The following is a 20996-nucleotide window of genomic DNA, read 5'->3' on the forward strand; positions in this document are numbered from 1 at the left end:
ATCAGTTTGGGAGAAAGCATTTCAGGTGACACTACTCCACAAGGAAGGATGAGAGTGTCAGTGGCACCAGCTAGTCCTCTGTCCCTCACTTGGATTCAGATAGTGCCTTCTTCCCCAGTTCCAGGAAACCAAGAACACCAAGGAATCTGCCCTTGGCGGATTGGATCTTACTCAGAGATCAGGCCCAGCTGGAGAGCAGCAGGCACCCTGAAGAGATGGTGGAATGAGGGGTAAAAGCAGGGTGACTTTGTATGTTCCTAGTCATGAAGGACCCTATTTCTCAGCCAGGACACAGGAAACAGGCTTGTAGGGAAGAGCAGGAACAGGGATGGAGGAAAGGGGCCTCGTCCTACCAACACAGCCTTTGAGAACCCACACATTTGTGTATCTTTGACTCCTTTCCCCAAGTGCTAACCTAAGTACTTACTGTGCTTTGCTAAGCACAGAATCAGCACTCATAACACACTGAAGGGGTAGCAAGAACCTTTATTAGCCTCCAGAGCAATTTTTTTTTTTTGTACTAGGGGTTGAACTTGGGACCTTGAGCTTGCTTGCAAGGCAGGCCGCGGTACCACTGAGCTAAATTCCTGGCTCCAGAGCAATTTTGATACTGAAACAAAGAGTAAAAGGTAGAGACAAGGAAAACCCAGGCACATAGAGGATTCTCTCAAGGACCCTAGAAATCACCACAGATGCCCAGCAGAAACCAGGGGCATTGGTTGGTGAGCAAGGGCTCTTTGTTCCACAGAGACAAGACCAAATACCAGAGCCCAAGTGGGAATTGAGGCAAAGCTCTGATGTCAGCCAAGAGGGTTAGAACTTGCTGGTGCAGAGGGTGATAATCCACTTGGGCATTCGAAGGAAGCCAGGCAAGTAGGAGGCCAACCAGCCCAGGCAGGCGACAGGTTGGAGAGTAGACCTCATAGATAAGTAGTCGTAGACAGGGCGGCCTGGGGATAACAGAAGGGGCAGGAAAATCAGATCCTCTTTTCCACTCCTCACCCCAGCCCTGGCTGAAGATACTGAGGGAAAGGAGTGAGCAGGGGACTCAAGGAATGGCAGGCAAGGCGGCTGGTGAGCCATATTTCTTACCGTCCACATCTGTAAGGCCATAGCAATGAGCAAGGTCACATGATGGCAGCACCTTTCCACTCAGGCTCAGGATATCAGGGTCTGCGGCACATACACAGTTGGAGATGATTGGTAGGCGAATGGTGCAGAGTGACAAGGTTTGGACCCAGTGGGCCAGGGCACTGAGACAGGCCAGGAATTGTGGAAAACCATTTTTCTCTGTTCCTCTGCCACAACTCCCAGAAGCCAGCTTGCAAATAGGGAGTCTTAACCCTCTGAGCCTCAAAAGTGAGAGAATTTCAGAGTATTTCTCAGCCATCTCTCAGTCCAAAACTGGCCACTGGCTGCCCCTACCCTGCAGACCTCCACGCCCTTTCCTGTTACCAGCTGGCCCCTGTCTTCACCTGTTGCCAACACCACCACACATTTGCCACTCAATTCTGGGGTTTCTGCTGCTGAGAAAACTTGTCTGAACTGAAAAACAGGTTGAGAAATAAAAGGTCACTTTCCAAGAGCATTGCCTATATCTTTCCCCTCTCCAGCTTCTGTTCCAGGAGGAAGAGAAGCCAAAGGACCTCACACAGGACCTGCGGGACCCAGGGTCTCAGAAGGCACCACAGGCACTCCTCCCCAACTCAGATGAGCCCTGTGCTATCTCCCAGGAGCTGCTGCCTTTCCTAAGTGGAGATCTGGGGCCAGGGATTTGGCTCAATGGTTCCGCCGCCTGCCTCACAAATGCAATGGCCTGAGTTTGATCCCCAGTACCCAAAACAAAACAACAACCCAAACAACAACAACAACAACAAAAAACTAAGTGGAGATCTGATAGTGCCAACTAGTGTCTAGACCTTCTGGGCTAGTTCAGTGCAGGGTCAAGTACCTGGACTCCAGAGCTAGAGCCTTTCCCTGTATGACATGTGACCTGGAACAAGTCTGTTCATGCCTGCCTGCCTTTCTTCCTTCCTTTCCCTTTTTTCCAGTGCTGAGGACTGAACCCAAACCTGCACATGCTCTACTACTGAGCTGTGTCCCCAGTCCTGGAACAAATTTCTTATTCTCTCTAGGTTTCAGTTTCACCATCTGTAAAATGAAGATATCTCCCTTACAAGATTAAAATTATGTGGGGCCGGGGATTTAGCTCAGCAGTTCGGTGGCCTGCCTTGCAAGCGCAAGGACCCGAGTTCAATCCCTGGTACCCCCCGCCAAAAAAAGATTAAAATTATGTGTAGAGTGCTTAGCACTGTGCACGATGCTATAGTGAGCCCTTGAGAGGTGGGAATATTTACTTTTTTTTTTTTGCTATTGGGGATGGAACTTGGTTCCATCAGTGGAACCTCTGAGCTAAATCCCTAGCCCTGGGAATATTTACTCTTGATATTGAGGGGGAGAAGCTAATTCCTCTGCATTCTTTACTTCCCTTGCTAACCTGATTAAACAAAGGATTCTTAAATAGCTCATTCCTTGCCATAAAATCCTTCAGCAGTTCTATCTGCACCAACCCTGGCCACAGAGATACATAGCTGACTCCATGGCACCGCAGCTCGTGGGCACAGTCAGCAGCCAGTTTGTCGCACTGTGAAGGGACAGAAGTCAGAATGAGAGCCGGGTCACATGGCCATGTCACCTTCTTCCTCTACCCTCCTTGCTACCAGTGGGGATGCCCCTGGCTGCTTCCCTTCCCAGGATCCTTGAGGTCTCTTCTGTCCCCCTTCCTGTGTGATATCTACTCTGGTAGACTGAGGGGAGCCCAAGAAAGGAAATGTCCATGGGTGGGACAGAGGGAGAGATGAGGGCCAGCCAGCCTTACCATTCTGATCACTGCAGACTGACCTCTGGAGCTAGAAGTACCACCACTGTCCTGAACCTACTAACCCCTGAGCCACTGGGGTCTTACCGCAGCTTTGCCCACACCATAGGGGACGTTGAACATATACTTCAGCCCCCCAAGGGAAGAGATGACCACAATAAGGCCACGCCAGCTGGTACCATCAGCTGTGCCCCATACACTGAGCACAGGTAGTGGCCTCTAGAAGGTGAGGCAGGAGAAAGAATGACACCTGTTAATGCTGGCCTGGTGCTGCAGCCCCTGGCTTCTTGTGCCCTCTAGTGGCTGCAGTCAGAGGGGAAAGGCTGTAGAGAGGCAGCTGTAAACCTGGGGAGTTAGCCTGGGGTCACATTCTAAGAGGAAAGCTGGTAAAATTAACTACTAACGGATGAGAAACCACAATCTTTAGATGAAAAGAAGAAAAGAGCTCCGCCACGATAACAATAAACAAAATGGTTCAGGGGTAAAAAACAAAAAACTCTAAATCTGCATGGAAAAACTCTAAATCTGTAAAACACATGCAGCTAAAATTGTCCAAAGTTAAGAAGAATAGCACGCAAAACATCAGTTCTATATAAATCAACCCGTATGTTTAGTCAATTTGAGTTATATCTTAGTAAGATCTTCTGAAGGAATTGACAAAATAATCTAAAGAATGAGAGGAATACACATAATACACATGAGAGGGTAGCAGCAGAATTCTGACTTGTGGGCAAAAGGGATCTTACGCTACCACCACTCTTTTTTTTGGTTTTTTGAGACAGGGTCTCACTATGTAGTTGAGACTGACCTGGAACTCACTATGTAGCTCAGGCTGGTCTCAGGCTGGTCTCCAACTCATAGTGATCCTCCTGCCTCAGCCTCCCAAGTGCTGGGATTACAGGCACGTGCCACCATGCCTATCACTCCTAATGTACAATGACATAATAGTTAAAAGGGCAAAGTATTGGTATAACAGCAGATAGGTAAGTCAATGAAACAAGATAGTCAATAATTAGATCCAAGTGTAAGTCAGAATGTAGCACAGCAATGAAGAAAGATGAATCATTCAGTGAATGGACTTGGGACACCTGACCAATTATTTGGGTTGGGTGGGATTGACCCTGTATCTACCTTATTTATTATTTCAAAATGAATTCCAAAAGAACACAATATTTAAATGTAAAATAGAAAAGCCCGGTTGGGCATGGTGGTACACATCTGTAATCCTGCACTTGGGAGGCTGAAGTAGGAGGATAATGAGTTCGAGGCCAGTCCAGGCTACATAGGTAGTTTTAAGGCCAATCCAGAGTATATTGGGAGACCCTGTCTCAAACAAAAACAAAAACAAAAACAAAAACACAACCTAAAAACCAAACATACAAAGAAAAGCCCACTAAGAGAAAACACTTTGAATGTGTTTATAAACTTAAGATAGGGAAGGCTTTTATTTATTTCTTTCTTTATTTTTGAGATCGGGTCTCACTATGTAGTTTGAACTCATGGTGACCCTTCTGCTTCGACCACCCAAGTGCTGGCATTACAGGTGTGTGCCACCATGACCATTGGGAAGGCTTTTCTTAACACTGCACCAAGACAGAAAATATGGAGCAAAGGCTGGGGATTTAGCTCAGTGGTTCTGCCACCTGAGTTCAAGCCCTGGTGCAAAAAAAAAAGAAAAAAAAAAACAACAACTATGAAGCAAGATTGACAGATCTGACTTTTGACTTCTTGGTTACTTTCACAGGTAACTGGTTACATCTGACAAGTGCAGTTTAATTGTCTGAGAGAGTAACACCATTCCAACAGTAACTGGCAGAGACATAACTGTATATATTATGCTGGGCAAGTTGTAAATGATGTGTTTCATCCCACTCCCATGCCAAATGTATGTGTGAACCTGTGAACTCCTGTAGTCCCAACTCTGACTTGTGAATGTACTCACATGTGTGTCTGGAATGAGGATATGGAGGCTAAGAAGGGTGGGTGCCCTCTCTTTCTTATTAGCATCCTCATGATCTAAAGCAAAAAAATTTCCCCTCTAACAATTTTTGAAAATGTAGCCCACAGGCTGTGTGAATTACCAAGAGGGCGAGGCTCCTGGATCTTGTATTTAGATGGGTAGAGAGTGAGGCAGAACAAGGCCAACAGCTTGGTCTGATGACAATGACTGACAGAAACAAAGTTGGCATTCCCACGTACAGACTCTAAGCTGTATGGAACTTCTCCAGAGATAAGGGGGACAGAGGGAGAAGAAAGAGATGGGAGAGGCTGGAGGGAAAAGGAGAATGCACATAGGAAAAGGCCCGGTCTTTAGGCTGGCTAAGTGAGGAAGGGGAGTCTTGGCTATTGCAGCGGGGAAAGGAGAGCACATACCTGAGTCCCACGTTATTGACATCATCCCAAGTGGAGACGGGGAATTCCCAGAATGCCTTATCTAAGGCGTTCAGGATTGCCTGGAAGGCACAGGGAGGGGGAATGATTGGATGATCTGAAAGCAGGTATAACGGATTGGGTGATGGAAGGCACAGTGTAAGGAGTGTGGAATTGGATCAAGTTCAGAGGGTACGTGAACCCCAGCAAAGGCATTATTGACTAGCACATCCAGACGCCCATTCTGTTCTCAAGCTACTTGCTCAAACAGGCTTCGCACTTCATTCTCCTGGCTTGAATCACATACCACAGGCACACACCGGCCTCCAAGGGATTGTGCCTAGTGAAGAACAGAGGACATGAGCTTACAGTTACACATTAGTGTGTGATACAATGCAATTTCTCCAACTACAGGGGCCTGGGAAGTTGATCAGAGGAATCAAAGCCTGTAGTCAACATGGCAGGAAATATCGCTCCCTGGTGTTCTGTTTGAGTAGTTTCAGGAATAGTGAGTGGATCCTGCCAACTCACAGGGTAAGGTGGTTTGGTATCTCAGGTATAAAATCTACAAATGCCTAGGCTAGGGATTTAGTTCAGTGGTGCCGCCTGCCTTGCAAGTGCAAGGACTGAACTTCGACACACCCCCCTGCCAAAGTAAATGATTCTAGTTAAAAAAAAAATCTACAAACACTGAGCATAGTGGTGCATGCCTGTAATCCCAGAACTTGGGAGGCAGAGGCAGGAGGATTGCTGTGAGTTTGAGGCCAGTTGGGCTACACAGTGAATCTCAAAAAATAATAAGATAAAATAAGGTCTACAAACACTTAGGATATACAGTATACTGTTTGCGTTCCTTGTGGGTATCTATTCTATGTACATGACACATTTTAACTCATTTTACTTCCCCTCCCTCAGTCCCCCCTTTCCTCAGTCTTGGTCTCCTGGACACCTTCCCAATTACAAAAGATCTATTTTCCTGTTTAGTTCTTCTTCATCTTAACCCTCTCCCCGTTTACTTCTATCAGTCCTTTATTTTTTTGTGCTTTGCCTAACTCAAATTAGAGATACTATATGGTATTTAAGCTTGTATGTCTGATTTATTTCATTTAACATTGTATTTTCCAGGTGTACCCATTTTTCTAAAAATACCTCAAATTTATCCTTCTTTATAGCAGAATAAAGATACATTTTCTTTATCCATTCATCTAAAAATAACAATAATAATGAAAGTGGGGTAAGGAGATTTAGAGTTGAAGGGAGGGAGGGAGGTGGAGAGGGGAAGGTAATAAAAAAGAAAATCAGGCTGGGGATTTAGCTCAGTGTTTCCACTGCCTGCCTCGCAAGTGCAAGGTCCCAAGTTCAATACCCGGTACTAAAAAAAAAAGAATCAAGATGTGTTTTATATATGTACTTATTTCCTAAGATCAATGTAAACTTCATGTACTGAAAACATGTAATAATAAACATTTAAAAAAAAATCTATAAACATTTACTAAAGCCTTTCATGTGCAAGCTGAGGATAAAAGGCAAGACATGGAGCCTGCTCCTAAAACAGTAACTACAGTTTTCCTCGTCCTTGGTCATTTCCAACTCTCATGTCCTTAGCTCCTACCCTTTACCACTCACTTGGAACTCTTACCACTCCCAGCCCTCTTTTCCCTACTCCACTAAAGCTCCTGCTTGGTAAGTGGGAGGGGCTGGGGATTGAGCTCAGTAGCACTGTGCCTGCCTCGCAAGTGCAAGGTCCTCAGTTTGATCCCTAGTACAAAGAAGAAAAAAAAAAAAAAAAAAAAAAAAAGAAAAGAAAAGAAAGAAAGATCAAAGGGATCAGGGAACTATTTCCACTTCCTGGTCTGCTGCATCCTCTACAAATGTGCCCCAGCCCCCAGCCTCAGAGGAAGAAGAGTACCTTATGGAAGAACAATCCCTTATTCTCCAGACCTAAGCTCTATGCTCCACCCTATTACTCTCTCACTTGAACTACAGCAATGCCTCCTAACTACTCATTCAACATCTATTCATTTGGCCTGAAATTCATTCTTCAAAATCGATCAGAAACACAAGTCTATTTGAAAATTTGAAATCTTCTTACTGGATCACTTTTTTTGGTGTTGGTGACTGAACCCCAAGGCTTTGCTAGGCAAGCATTCTACCACAAGCTACACCTGTTTGCTTGATGGCATCTTACCCACTACACCCCCTTTGTATTGCCAAACAATTTCATAGACTTTCACCATTCTTCTCCACTCCCCCATGCGTGCTGGGATAGAACCCACAGCCTTGTGCAATGTTCAGAAGGTGCTCTAGCACTGAGAAATATTCTCAGCCCTTCTTTACCCAATATTTACCTTTCAAATCTCAGTTAAAGATCACCTCCTCCAGAATGTTTTCCCTAACCACTCCCTTTATTATCTCTATGCACTTCCATAACCCTGGAGTCTGCTGCACACATCTCCCTCTTATCACTTATATTACACTGAAATGCCTGGTTTTTGTATCTGACTTCTTGCTGGACTCTGAAGAGTGAAAATTATATTTTATTAATCTTGGGAACTCCAGTAGTTTTCTCCAAGCCTAGCAAATCAGAGGTACTCAAATATTTATTTTACTAAAACCCAATGGAGAGCTGGGGACTTAGCTCAGTGGTGCCACCACCTGCCTTGCAAGTGCAAGGACCCAAGTTCGATCCCCAGTAACAAAAAAAATCAAATCAAAACAACAACAAAAAAACCCAATAGAGAAGTCAAATGAAAGCATACAATTCAGTAATATCTCACCTAGAACAGAAAAAAGCCCAGGTCTAAAAGCCTTTAGCTGAAATTCCCGAAACCCTGAAACTCTCAAACACAATGTCTTTTTTTTCCCCCCATAAAACTCACTTGGTAGTGAAATTCAGTCTTATCTGAGGTTACTCATGCAGTTTATTTATTATATTCTGAGTAAATATTCATCTTTTGTAGAGGAATACTAAAACTTCTGGTAAGGGCATGGATGCAGAAGAGTGGCTAATTAGAAGACGTTCCTCAGGTGGTCACTTACCGCCTCAGCAGCAACCTGAAGGGTGTCCTCATGGCGCCCAGTTATGTAAACTGTGGCACCTGTTTGGCAGAGCTGCAAGGCGATGCCACGACTGATACCTCTGGAGGCACCGGTGACCACACACACTTGGCCCTTCATGAGCGCTGCCATGATTCAGGTAAACGGCGTTATCTGTGAAGCAAAGAGTAGCTTTGAAGGAAGCCTGCAGACTGTGTCTGGAGAAGGGATCCCACTAGGATGGAATGGTCAGCCAATGTTGGAATCTGAGGGGAGACAAGTTTCATTGGAGGACAACTGAGTTCGGGCTTCAGGCTAGGCTGACTGTTCCTTTTGGGAAGCCTAGGGGAAGAAGGCTGGATGGGACTCGCCTGTTTCGACCTTGTGAGTGGAGCTACCTAAGTTGGGGGATCTGGCGAGGCAGCTCCTCAGGGATCGATCAATATCTTTGGCTATTTGGAGCTCTGGTCCAGGTCGGCACAGGCCTGTCCCAGTGCGGCCAATCCAGGGCATGATTTCATGGCTTCCAGGTCAGGGCGCCTTACCTGCAGACCACAGTGCCTAGGAGTCCCTGCTAGGTTTAGTTCTCCAGGGCTTTAAATATGATAGTTGGAGAAGTTTTGATTCCAGCCGATAGGCGGGACGAAGTGACTCTACCTGTGTCAGAGTCCGGGTGCTGGCCAGGTGTGAGAAGGCGATGCGGTGCGGTCTCAACGATAGCTGAGTACCGAAGCTTTTCTGGGCTATGCCTGAGGGGGCGGAGTCCCGGGCGGAGTCACCCGCGGGTGATTCACCCACCGCGCCGGGCCGGGGTTGTCGCGGCGCTATGACGTAATACTGGTCTGTGCTGGTCCCAGGCCTACAGGCGCGGGGAATTCCTGCAGCCAGGGAAATTCTCACTGACGGCAGGGTCCCGAAGCGCGTATGGGGCTGGGCCCACGCTCTCCCCGAAAGGCGGGGCGCCAGTTCCCGGCTGGCGGCAAGCGGGGGCGCGGGGCCAGGGGGTCGGGGCGACAAAAAAAACGACCCCCACCAGGCCGCGAACGGCCCCACCGGCCCCCTGCGGACAGGAGCTCTAAGACGGCTGTAGATGAACATCCACACCTGAGTCCCGAAGCTCTGGGGTACTTCCGAAGGGCGCTGTCAGCACTGAAGGAGGGCCCGGAGGCCGGGGAAGAAAAAGGTATGGAACAACTAAGGGGTGGGTTCAAAAGCATAAAATCCAGAACAGGCAAAGAAATGTTCTAGGGTCTCCAAAGTGCGGGGAATTAGTTTTATCCCTCATGTTCTCTTTTACCTCCCACCCTCCTCCCCTCGGTGATGAACACAGGCATATCGCCTTCTCAGTCTCTTTAATGTACTTCTTTCCTTTTTTTACCCCCCCAGAGCTGATGGTGCATAATATTTTGAAAGAAGTGGAAGCTCAAGCCTTAGCCTTGACCACGAACAGGACGGGCAGTGAGCTGCTGCAGGAACTCTTGGGATTCAGTCCTTTGAAGCCGCTATGTCAAATATGGACAGCTCTACATTCCAACTTTCGTTTAGTGGCCTGTCATCGGTGTGGGGTCCATGTGTTGCAAAGTGCTTTGCTGCAGGTGCCCCGGTTGCTGGCGAGTCCTGCAGAAGAGAAGAGGGAGGAGGAGGAGGAGAAGGAGAAAGATGGAAAGAATGGTGCTTTGGAGGCTCTGGAGGAGCTGGTCCTGGGACTGGCCTCTGAGGTGTGTGATGATTTTCTTTTTTACTGTGGAGACACACATGGCAGCTTCGTGGTCAGAACTCTGCTGCAAGTGTTAGGAGGGACTCTTCTGGAGTATGAGAGAGCCAGGCCCCGTGGCTCCCAGTCATCTGGTAAGTATTACAAGAGTGGGAACTGGACCTGGTGGGAAGGAGAGTTTAGGAAGTTCAGAAGAGTAAGCAAAAGAGCAAGTCTTCATTAGGTAGTTTGACCATGGAGAATTAGCAGAGAAATTAGCTCGAACGTCTGAAGACCAAAGATTAGTTTGTACAAAGGCCTAGAGGTAAAGATGTACAGATGTGTTTAGGGGGTCAGCTATTAGGATGGGGCAGGAAGAGGAAGTGACTGAAATAGAACCATAGATTTCAAACTATTTTTTAAACCCATAACTCACAGGAAATTTGTTTTTAAATATGATCCAACACACACACACACATATATATATATATGTATTCATGCATATGTGTGTGTGTATAGGTGCATGTAGACTGAAACAAAAGTTCAGAAAATAATATCTTTAGCCATATATATATATATATGTATTCATGTATATGTGTGTGTGTATAGGTGCATGTAGACTGAAACAAAAGTTCAGAAAATAATATCTTTAGCTATGTGCAACCCACTCTGGTATTTTCTTTCATTTATAATTCTGTTCTACTCATTAACAAAATGTTGGTCAAAGTCATTAACTTTATTTCATGATACAGTCATAGGCTATAACTTAAATTTTGAAAAACAAATATAGTCAGAGAGTTTAAATAAGGCCAATTTTGGAATACCATCCATATCTGGCTGAGGAGTTTGAACTATCTCTTGTGGACCATAGGGAACTGGTTGGAATTTCTAGAAAAATTAAAACAGAAATGTCTCAGTTCAGTCATCCAGAAGAGACATTTCAGTTGTATCATCTGATCTACATCTCCAAGCTGAGTCCTTGTTCATCTGTGGAATTCTCCTTCCTTCTGGATGGCAGTTTGTGTCTCACCACTGCACATGTTCTTGATTCTACTTCAGAAGCACAAAGGGCCCCAACTCGGGAATGTAAGCCAACTGATTTTGAGGTCCCTGAAACCTTCTTGAATTGCCTTCAGGACCTGAGCTCCTGTTTTCTGAAGGACATTGCTGGTAAGGAGGGAATTTGGAGGAGGGTCTGGAATTCATCGTTTGGGAGGTGATTGCTCCCAAGCTCAGTCCTTAGGTCAGATCATTCCTCCTCTCTTTGAACCTGGTCTGGCTTGATATTGCAAAGTATTCTATATAGATTCTTTGTGCCTGTAGTCCCTTGTACCTTGTTGCTCAAGGTTTGAAGTTGTACAGGTTGTTTGGGTTTTGGAAAATATATTTAATTATTTTTGCCCTCTCCCCACAGTGTTTATCACTGACAAGATCTCCAGCTTTTGCCTTCAAGTAGCCTTACAGATCTTACACCGCAAACTGCCCCAGCTTTGTGCCCATCTCTGCAGTGCTACACTTGGCTATCTGAGTACTCGTAATTCCTCAGCAAATGGCAGGTATGCTCAGGGTCTTGGAGTCAGCCAGAGTTGGTGGGGCTTTGTGAAATGAGTGAGGTGATATAGTACAGATGTATTTTGGATGAAGTGGAATTACAATTGCCTGATCCTCTCCCCTTTTTCCCAGCCCCCTATTGCTATTTCTGCGGGATCAAACGAGCTCTAGACTCTTAGAGCAGGTGCTTCTAGTGTTGGAGCCCCCAAAGCTCCAGAGCCTCTTTGAGGATCATTTCCAGGGTCAGCTACAGATGTTGGCTGCACATCCTATTGCTAACTTCCCTTTGCAGCGATTATTGGATGCAATCACTACCCCTGAGCTGGTGAGTTGGAAACCTGGGCTGGGTTTTTTCCTGTTATTCTTTATTGGATATTATTTTATTGTGTGCCTGCCTCTGTATATCTCTGACAGTGTGCTGCCCATTCCTTCTGTAAAGTGTTTATTTGGGGTTTTCTAGAGCTTAGAATGGAGATGCCCTCCTCCCAGGGGGGATTTGTTTTAGCTTCTTAGGAAAAAGTACCAGCAGGAGACTGTCTTAATTCAGGTTGCCAGCTTGAAGTTCCATGACTACCTCTGGGTTCTTAGTTACAGATCTACATTGTACTGGGCTATTGCCATTGATTCTCTTTTCCTTTGCTGCTTAGCACCAGGGTGGGCTTCCCAGGGGGCTCATGGTTTGGGAGTTGGAGTGAAAGGGCAGGTGATTTCTAGTTTTCCCTTACACGTAGGAAGAGTCTGTTTAAAAGTCTCCCCTCTCATTTTTTTTTTTTTTTTGGTACTGGGGATTGAACTCAGGACCTTGCTCTTGCGAGGGATGTGGCGGCACCATTAAGCTAAATCCCCAGCCCTAAAAGTCCCCTCTTTATGTGAGGTGGCACCTCTCTGCCCTTGTGTCTTGGGCTTACTCAGCTAAAGTCCTGACATTGGCAAACCTTTTTATTATATTTTATCTAGTACTTTTAGTTGTTTTCAGCTGGAACATTTCTCTGAAAAACTTAATCCATTATTACTAGAGTACCAAAGATTCTTCATCTCATGTTTCTCCTTAGCTGTCCCCTGTATTTGAGGAGCTGAGTCCTGCCCTGGAAGCTATCCTGGCCCAGGGCCACACAGGGGTAGTTGTTGCCCTGGTGGGGACCTGCCGCAAAGTTGGGGCTCACCAACCCCAGATCTTGCAGCTGTTATGTGAGGTGAGTTGTGTTACTTACATTCGATTTATGCCCAGTCTAAATTCTCTTTAGGATGTATCTAATTTTTAGTTATTGTACCTCTAGACCCAAGAGGTCTAAGGGAGTTCACAGATACAGAGAAAAATATATCAAAGAGCTATCTTGCATTTCTAGAATGAAAATTGTTTCCTATAGCTGAGAGAAGTTTATTTAAGGAATAAGTGTTTATTCAATCCTTGTTATATGTAGAGGCTGGGGATATAGCAAAGTGGATAAGATCTAGCCCTTTTAAAGTTTACTTTCTTGTGGAGTTAGGCTTTTTCCCCTTTTCTGAATGTTTTCCCTGTTTAGAAAGTTGAGATTAGGGATGTGTAGTTCTCAGAACCATCATGTTTTTGTTTTTTCTCCTTTAGGCATTCCACTGTGCAAAGCCCTCTTCCCGGCAGGTGGCCTGTGTCCCTCTCTTTGCCACTTTGATGGCTTATGAGGTGTACTATGAACTTAAAGAGGAGGAAGGGGCAGTGCCTGCAGAGCACCAGGTGAGTTAGGGGAGAGGCTAAGCTGGTGTCTCACTGGGCTGGCTTCTGTGGGCTAGGAGGCTCCTTGAGTGAGGTGGTGAGATTTCTGACCTCATCCAGGCCAAGGTGGCACTACCCTGAGGATGAGCTCATTCACTTGATTTGGTAGCTGCCTCCTAATTTCCTGTCTCCTTGCTTCCAGATGGAAATAGCCACTTCTAGGGCCCTTGGTGAAGTGACAGTACTGGGTTCTCTACTGCTTCAGCATCTGCTGCACTTCTCTAACCCCGCTCTTGTACTTCGAAGCCTGGGTGCCTTGACAGGACCACAGCTTCTGACTCTGGCCCAAAGCCCTGCTGGTTCTCATGTACTGGATGCCATCCTGACCAGCCCCTCTGTGACACGCAAGCAGCGTCGCCGTGTGCTGCAGAGCCTAAAGGTTAGAGTTGTGTCTTCTGCTTGACCTCTCTCCATTATGCCTGTACAGAAAATGAGCTTTCCTAAGAACAGTACCTTAGAGTCAAGATAAGATGTGTAGTTCCCAGACTGTTTGAGTCTCTAAGCTCTTTTGAAATTTTGTTTCCCCTACCTGCCAAGAAACTTTTATACATTTCTCTAGAAGAACTTACCTTGTTTGTCTCAATGCAGGGACAATATGTGGCTCTGGCCTGTAGTCGCCACGGCAGCCGTGTTCTAGATGCCATCTGGAGTGGAGCAGCTTTGGGGGCTCGGAAGGAAATTGCTACAGAGCTAGGTGAATACCATTATGTCTCTTTGATGTATGCAAACTTCCTGCCAGATAGCTGGGTAGCTGGAGGTTGGACTTAAATTCAGCAGACTTCAATTCCCAAGGGTGGTCTTGGTTACTGGTCCTTAACAGTCAGTCCACTCCTGCCTTGCCCTCTGTTGACGATTGTAAAGTCTCTGATCCCAATTCTTCTCGTGGCTTCTCTTCTTTGAAGAGTAGGGTGTTTATCCTGGTGGCCGGCCCAGGGTTGGGGAGAATGGAGGGACCTTTACCCCAAGTCGAATCTGTGTCCAAGTGTGGGTGGTATGAAACATGAGCGGTTCCTTTTGCAGGGGAGCAGAACCAGGAGCTGTTAAGAGACCCTTTTGGCCACCATGTGGCTCGAAATGTGGCCCTGACTACCTTCCTGAAGCGGCGAGAAGCTTGGGAACAACAGCAGAGTGCAGTGGCGAAGCGGAGGCGGGTGTTGAATGCAATACTTGAAGACTAAGGCCTTGGGATCTGGAACTGGGCATTGATACGGAGGGTGAATGGCAGTACCTATCCTGGCCCTTTTCTGTTTTAAATTGGAGTCAAAAGTCTTAGTAAACATTTCTATATTTTTATTGGAATTTTTTTTTTTTAGGTGAAAGATATGAGGAAATAGAGATCTGGAGATAAAGTCAGGGCTGTCAACAATGTGGAGAGCTTAGGGACACGGGGAGTTGGTAGGAATCTAGATGTAGCAGCAATTCAGGGTGACATCTAGATGTCTGGGGACAGGTTGGGGCCTTTCAGCGTAAGTGGGAGGCTGGAAATGTGGGTAGGACAGGATAGGATATTTAGGAAAGTTTGGTTGGGGGAGTAAAGCATTATGCTGATGGGTTCTATCACAGTGGGGTCAGAAGACAGTGTGGAATTCTGGTGTTTAGTCTGCACTGCCTGCAGGTCCTGAAGCTGGATGCTGTCACAGTCCTCAAGTCATGTCTTATAGAATGAGTCGGGGGCAAAAGCTCAGGCCTCCTCAGTAGGAATGGAGGCGACCCTGACGTTGCCAACGCTCAGCCCCCTCCACTACATGGTGAAGGGTGGAGGAAATTCCCAGCAGTATATGGCCAAGGCCTTGCAGCAGCTTGGAGATCCAACGGAGGAGCTCCCTGAAGGGCAGAGATGAGAGGAAATCAGATGATGAGGGGAAACCCGAGTTTCCTGAGAGCTGGAGTTTTTCTCAAGGGGGTGTAAGTGGGCGGGCTGAATGGATGTAGGAGATGGAATTATGGAATTAACTACACAACTATAAGGAAGATGGAGTTGTAGGGCATGTTGGTTTCTGACCTGAGTACTTTTTTTGGACCCACTCCTTGAAAGTCACAACTCATAGAGTAGAGCCCGTAGAACGTTGCTTTGATGTTTAAGCTGCCGAAGAGGTCTCGAGGATTTTGCTTGTACACATCAAAGGTGATGCGGGCAATGTCCTTACTGTGCTTTGGCTTCTCTCGGCCGAGGCCGTATGACAGCATCCCACTCTGTAGGGCATCCACATCAGTGCATTGGACCCTCACACCCTGCCACCCACCACTGAGCCTCATCAACACTGGTCAGACCCACTGTGGACGGTGTGCACTTTGTGACGTCCTTGACATCTCCATAGCTCTCCCAGTGCTTCTGCCTCAAGATGAGGGTCAGGCTAGAGAAGAGGCTGGGGAGAGCTATAGAACATTGGTGGCTAAGTAGCTCCAGTATGGGCCTCTTACCCTGGCGGAGTGCCAGCTCTGCCCTGGCTCCAGTACCATCAGGCATGTGTCATCCTCCAACAGCTGGAAGAAGTCCTCACTCTCCACAGTAGTCCCATCCTCCTCTAGTACCAGTGTCGGCACTCCACTTAGCGACAGGGTCTCCAGTGCCTGCCCAGAGGGAAGAAGCGGATCTCATGCCATTCCCCCCCACCCCTCCTTAGCTGCCCAACACCCCATTGTTCAGCCCTAGACACTGGTTGATGTAGCAGCTCTACATCCTGGTGCTTTGCCATCCCTTCTTAAGGTATCTCTCAGTGTCCTTTAGTTATTGGGGATCTCTCACGAGGGGTGACCGTGTGTGTGTGTGTGTCTGTGTCTGTGTGTGTGTGTCTCAGTGCTGGGGATTGAATCCAGGGCCTTGGATATGGTAGGCAAACACCTCTGCCTTTGACCTGTACCTCCAGCTTTTCCTACCATGTCATTGTTACCTCTCCCTGCTCTCTTATAAGCTACTCTTACTTGTTTGGAATTTTAAAAATTTAGCCAGGAGTTGGGCATAATGGTGCATGTCTGTAGTTCCAGCTACTTAAAAAGCTGAGGCAGGAGGACCACTTGACTTCAGGAGTTTGAAGCCAAACTATGCAATATAGCAAGACCCCAGCTTAAAAAAGGTCTGGCCATTTCTTTTGAAATCTGTACTTCTGCCTGTCTATGATATTTTACCTCACTTTCCCTGCCCACAGCGTCTCCATAGTGCCGTTTAACTTATTGTACACTCAGTGCCAGGTATCTATGAGGAATTTACATACCTGTCTTCTCATTCATTTCACTGGGAGCAGCAAAATCAGGATTTGAATTTGTTTTTCATACAACTCACCATTCCCGACTTCTGAATTCTATCCCTCTAGATCTTTCTATCTACTGCTTCTTCCTCTTCCCTTGGTACCATTACAGTGGTACCTTGGTACTCATCAATAATTGATTCTGGGAGGTGCCATGAGTCCCCAGAATGAAAAGTACCAAGCAAATTATTTTGGCCAGGAAAGGTACCCTGTCAACATGAATCAACATGTGTATCAAGTACTGGGACAAAATTTTTATGTGAAAATGACCTCTGAGTACCAAGTTCAGTGAGTTTCAAAAACACTTGAGTACCAAGGTATGACTGTACCTGGAAAATAAGTGAAATAACCCAATGCAAGAGAGATCATTTGGTTAGCTGCCTCACTCTTGGCTCTTAGAGGGGCAGCTGTGTGACCTCAGCCTTTTCTGCTCCATCATTCTAAGATGTCACTGTTCTCAAGCCCCCTGGCTGTCCCTGCTATGGGAACCCAGGAACAAGCTCACCTTATCTAGCAGTTCCTGGTGGCTGGCAGCTGTCAGGCCTTTCCGGGTTGTCCGCCTGTGATCACAGACGCGGAAGGGTCGCTGAGGTGGTGGAGCTGAGGTCCAAACTCTTCTGCCAAACTCAGAGCTCACGTTGGATACTGACCTGGTAGTTGGGGAGAAAAGTCAAGAAGGAGGAGAGGGGAGGGGCTCTGAGTGTACTGAGGATGGTAGGGCTGGGATGGCTGGAGGGTTTAGGGCAGAGCATTAGGTCTGAATTAGCCAACGATGAAGACCATGCAGTGGTGTTAGTGGCTAGCCTAACCTGTATAGGGGGCAGGAGGGGAAATGAATCTCGTTGGGGCTGAAAGTTTTGTTACCCTTCCTGCCCCTGTCCCCAGAGTTGGAGGGTGGAGAGAAGGGCTAGGGATTACCTGAGCAGGTCTTTAGGTTTCAAGAACGGGAGGTAATCCATGGCAGAGGGAGGCAGTAGGAAAGCTTCCTCTCTGTGACTCCTGCTGTACTGGGGCTGCAGTGTTTTCTGTTGCAGAGCTGGAATCTCAGCCTTGGAGAGGTGGGAGATGAGTCAAACCCGGACTCTGGACCCCCTTCCTGGCCTGTAAGGACAAAGTCCAAGGGGAGGGAAGGAGGAGGGGCCCAGACTGGGTCATCTGTAGGGTTGCCCAACAAAAGCCACAGAAGCTGGGATGTGGGGGTGGGGGTTAAGACATTGAAGGTAAACAGGATCTATATGAAAGGATTAGAATGTGGCTTCTGGTGTTTTTATTTCTGTGGAGGGAACTTTGTTTGGTTTTCTTTGTTTTTTGAGACAGGGTCTCACTATGTAGTTGAGACTGACCTGGAACTCACTGTGTAGCCCAGGCTGGTCTCGAACACACAGTGATCCTCCTGCCTCAGCCTCCCGAGTGCTGGGATTACAGGCGTGCGCCACCACGCCCAGCTTGGTTTTTCTTTTTTGGAGGTAATTTTTAGGATCTATTTCTGGCTCCCAGCCTCCCAGAAGCTGCATTGTGCATGATCTGCACGGTTTTTGTTGCCACCTACTGGAAAAGGCGTGAGCTGCAGCTTTTGGAAAAGGCTGTTCCCAGGGTGAGGAAACTGGCTTAGTGTGGGAAGTAGGGTGACAGCTTGGGTGAGGCCTAGAGAAGGTGAGTGTGAGGCAGTGTGTCTGGGAGTAGTGTGAGGAGAGGTTGAATCCTGATCTGTGGATGTGTCTGCAACTGCAGTCTTCCTGCCTGTCTGCTCCTTTCTCTTTGGTTGGCGAGGGTCTGGCTCAATGTTTCTCTGGTTTCTTTTGCCAGAACTGCATGCTCAGTGACACTGTAATAGTCACCTTTTCTCTTATCCTTTTTCCTTTTGCCAATAAATAAGCATGAATAAGATGTGAGTGGGACAGGAGGTGTGCTTTGATGGCACCAGGACTCTAGCTTTTGGTACCCTGCATCCCATCTCTGACTTCAGTGGCAGCAGTGAAGCTCAGAATCAGAGTGCACTCCTCAAATGAGCACCATCTGTGCTTCCCTGTGCAGGAGGCTTATAGGAACCTCCAGCTTCCCTAGCTTGCTTTCTGTGTCCTGACCAAGATACACGGAATGCATTGACCATCCTGTGACCCAGGCAGCTCCATTTCTCATTCAGGCTTGAGCCCAGCTGGGGCCTTGAACACTGTTGGAATTGATAAAGATGTTTATGATATTGGCCAAAACATTGAAAGAAATTAGACCCAGACCTGAGCCAAATTTCTTAAACCCTCACAAGAACTGTGGCAGGTGGTAGGTAAACATACCTTCCTCTCCCTGTATGTCACAAGGATACAGTGCTGCCCATACTATAAGCATGGGAATACTTTGAGCAAATCATCCGAGTATTGAGAACTCCAATGGATCCTATCTTGAGATGTTTGGGACATTCCTTTATGGGAACTCTCCTACCACCACTCTTGGGATGACAGCAGTTATGAGTTTGGCCCATATGGGAGATGCTTTTATGGAAGCTGTGGCAGCTCACTCAAACCCTTAGAATACACAAATGAAGGATGGGGTGTCAGGGGGCAGTCCTCAAATGGTGGGCATTCTGTACACTTCTCAGAGGTTTCCAGTGCCTACCAGTGGAGCACACTGACACCTTTCTTGGCTTTCCTCTCCTGTCTTTCCCTGTCCTCCTCCTGAGCTGACCCCCCTAATACAGGAGTACCTGTACCTTTATTTCAGCTCTGCTTTAGAGGAACACAAACTAAGACAATGGTGCTGGTATTCTTACTCCCAGAGAATCCCAGTTGTGGCTGTCAACTGGACAGAAGCCTTACTTTTCTTTTTACCACTCTACCTGCCGGGTCTCTTTCAAGTATCTTTATTTCCTAGCTTTTGTCTGACCTCTCTAAGAAGAGAAGTTTCTTTTCAGTATGTTTCTACCACTGCACCCTTTCTTGTCTTTTACCCTGGTGTGGCCTTGTCACATGGGCCCCTCATGGTTGTGTTATGATTCCCCAACAAGGTCAAGGGCTCCTTACAGCCCTGCACTCCCTCTTTCCTTCAGGGCCTAGAACCATGCCTTAAAAGTTGTCACTGACAACCGAGTGAGGGCCTGGAGAGTGGATGGCAGGGCCCAAAGCAAGAGATGGGAGAGGGCGGGCTGGGAACTGAGGAAACAAAGGGACTCAGCAGAGCCAGGAGGCTGAAAACAGGCAAAGAGAGCAGCTGGAAGAGTGAGTTATTTGGGCCAATTTCTGTGCCAAGTACTGGCCAGGGAGGCCAGAGAACACAAATGCTGCAGAAGGTGGACTGGAAGGATGGGCCAGAGAGGGAGGAGTGATGGGAGCGAAGTGGGGCCTAGGGTCAGGCTTCTGCTGAGGGCTCCTACTCCCCTTCATCTCCAGGGCACCGTATCCGCACCTCTTCAGCTTTGTGCTGTTTTCTAGGGAGGCAGGTTTCCACAGGCCTGGGCCTGTTAGTGATGGGAAGGAACAGCATATGGGACGGGCCCCAGGAAAGGGCTAGGATGAGCCCCATCTTGTCCCTTCCTATTCTCGCCTCACCCTCTGCAAATGTGAAAGCCACAGGACAGAAGCAGGAGCCTCACCCACTGCTGCTCCACCATTCAGCTTTCCCAGGCCTCGTGTAGACCCCCCGACCCTGCCTGTTCCCTGCTGAGTAAGTAGATCTGCCTGTGCCCCTTGACAGCCCATTGCCCACTTTTGCCCTGAGGTATAAGAAATGGGGCTGGACCACGAGAAAGGGGCCAGGCTAGAGAGGTGGAGGTGGACATGATGAGATCCTGGTGTGAGGCCTGGGTACCACTGGGCTCTGGGAAGATGCCAGGAGGGGAGGAGGTCAGACTGGGAGCAGCTGATCTGGGTTCTAAGAAAGAGCCATGTTTGCATGGGGCCCCGGGTTCTGGAGGAAGTCAAGACTCCTAGAGCAAGGGGAGTAGGTTACAGGGAAGTGGAGGGAGGTTCGAGGAGATGCACAGTGCCTTCTCACTTAGCATAGGTCCTAGTATAGGACCTTGGCCCCACCCCTCAGTGCCCTCTATGGCCCCTTCCAGCCCCCTGTAGGAGATGAAGAATGACGGTCTGCTACAGTCCGCCGGGGAACGAGACGCTGCTGAGCTCCAAGGCTTCGCGGGCCACAGGCGCTGCCTTCCTGCTGTTGGCCGCGCTCCTAGGACTGCCCGGAAACGGCTTCGTAGTATGGAGCTTGGCAGGCTGGCGGCCCGCACAGGGACGGCCGCTGGCGGCAACGCTCGTGCTGCACCTGGCTCTGGCTGACACTGCGGTGTTGTTGCTCACACCGCTTTTCGTGGCCTTCCTGGTTGGGCAGACCTGGCCGCTGGGCCAGGCAGGCTGCAAGGCGGTGTACTACGTGTGCGCGCTCAGTATGTACGCCAGCGTGCTGCTCACCAGCCTGCTCAGCCTGCAGCGCTGCCTTGCAGTCATCCGCCCCTTCCTGGCGCCCCGGCTGCGCAGCCCG

The 20996-nt window shown here is 47.8% G+C and overlaps 4 protein-coding genes across 4 annotated transcripts in view; 2 read left to right on the forward strand and 2 right to left on the reverse strand.

The window, feature by feature from the left end:
* Positions 1-471: 471 nt before the first annotated feature.
* On the reverse strand, positions 472-9045 carry Dhrs1 (dehydrogenase/reductase 1). The gene is given in 10 exon segments (XM_010626956.3): positions 472-950; positions 1093-1173; positions 1476-1545; positions 2498-2644; positions 2966-3045; positions 3048-3097; positions 5252-5331; positions 5445-5588; positions 8288-8458; positions 8942-9045. Coding segments are annotated over 9 exon segments (939 nt in total). The 5' UTR covers positions 8438-8458; positions 8942-9045; the 3' UTR covers positions 472-813.
* Positions 9046-9123: 78 nt separating this feature from the next.
* Positions 9124-14840, forward strand: Nop9 (NOP9 nucleolar protein). Its single transcript, XM_010626955.3, has 10 exons — positions 9124-9467; positions 9671-10132; positions 11037-11147; positions 11392-11533; positions 11661-11853; positions 12581-12721; positions 13114-13239; positions 13421-13657; positions 13867-13972; positions 14299-14840. Exons 1-10 carry the CDS (start codon positions 9209-9211, stop codon positions 14454-14456), a joined length of 1935 nt encoding a protein of 644 aa, XP_010625257.1. The 5' UTR covers positions 9124-9208; the 3' UTR covers positions 14457-14840.
* Positions 14841-14954: 114 nt separating this feature from the next.
* Cideb (cell death inducing DFFA like effector b) lies at positions 14955-17638 on the reverse strand. The gene is made up of 5 exons (XM_010626954.3): positions 17442-17638; positions 17029-17173; positions 15700-15849; positions 15281-15471; positions 14955-15102 (listed from the first exon to the last, which is right to left on the reverse strand). The coding sequence occupies exons 1-5, from the start codon at positions 17480-17482 to the stop codon at positions 14970-14972; spliced, it is 660 nt and encodes a 219-aa protein (XP_010625256.1). The 5' UTR covers positions 17483-17638; the 3' UTR covers positions 14955-14969.
* A 306-nt stretch (positions 17639-17944) lies between these two features.
* The window catches only part of Ltb4r2 (leukotriene B4 receptor 2), a 4173-nt gene continuing 1121 nt past the window's right edge, over positions 17945-20996 (forward strand). The window contains 2 exon segments of the mRNA XM_033765097.1: positions 17945-20177; positions 20572-20996. Coding sequence (XP_033620988.1) covers positions 20592-20996 — 405 coding nt within the window. The 5' untranslated portion in view covers positions 17945-20177; positions 20572-20591.

The sequence above is a fragment of the Fukomys damarensis genome, unplaced genomic scaffold (genome assembly GCF_012274545.1).
Source record: "Fukomys damarensis isolate Sample0158 unplaced genomic scaffold, DMR_v1.0_HiC HiC_scaffold_17, whole genome shotgun sequence".
In the NCBI taxonomy this organism is placed as follows: Eukaryota; Metazoa; Chordata; class Mammalia; order Rodentia; family Bathyergidae; genus Fukomys; species Fukomys damarensis.

Coding starts and splice junctions, on each gene's coding strand:
- Nop9 (XM_010626955.3), top strand. CDS start 9,209: ATGGGGCTGGGCCCACGCTCTCCCCGAAAGGCGGGGCGCCAGTTCCCG. Junction 9,468..9,670: donor GGAGGCCGGGGAAGAAAAAG/GTATGGAACAAC, acceptor TTACCCCCCCAG/AGCTGATGGTGCATAATATT. Junction 10,133..11,036: donor CCGTGGCTCCCAGTCATCTG/GTAAGTATTACA, acceptor ATTCTACTTCAG/AAGCACAAAGGGCCCCAACT.
- Cideb (XM_010626954.3), bottom strand. CDS start 17,482: ATGGATTACCTCCCGTTCTTGAAACCTAAAGACCTGCTCAG. Junction 17,174..17,441: donor AAACCTAAAGACCTGCTCAG/GTAATCCCTAGC, acceptor CCCAACTACCAG/GTCAGTATCCAACGTGAGCT. Junction 15,472..15,699: donor AGAGCTGGCACTCCGCCAGG/GTAAGAGGCCCA, acceptor GATGCCCTACAG/AGTGGGATGCTGTCATACGG.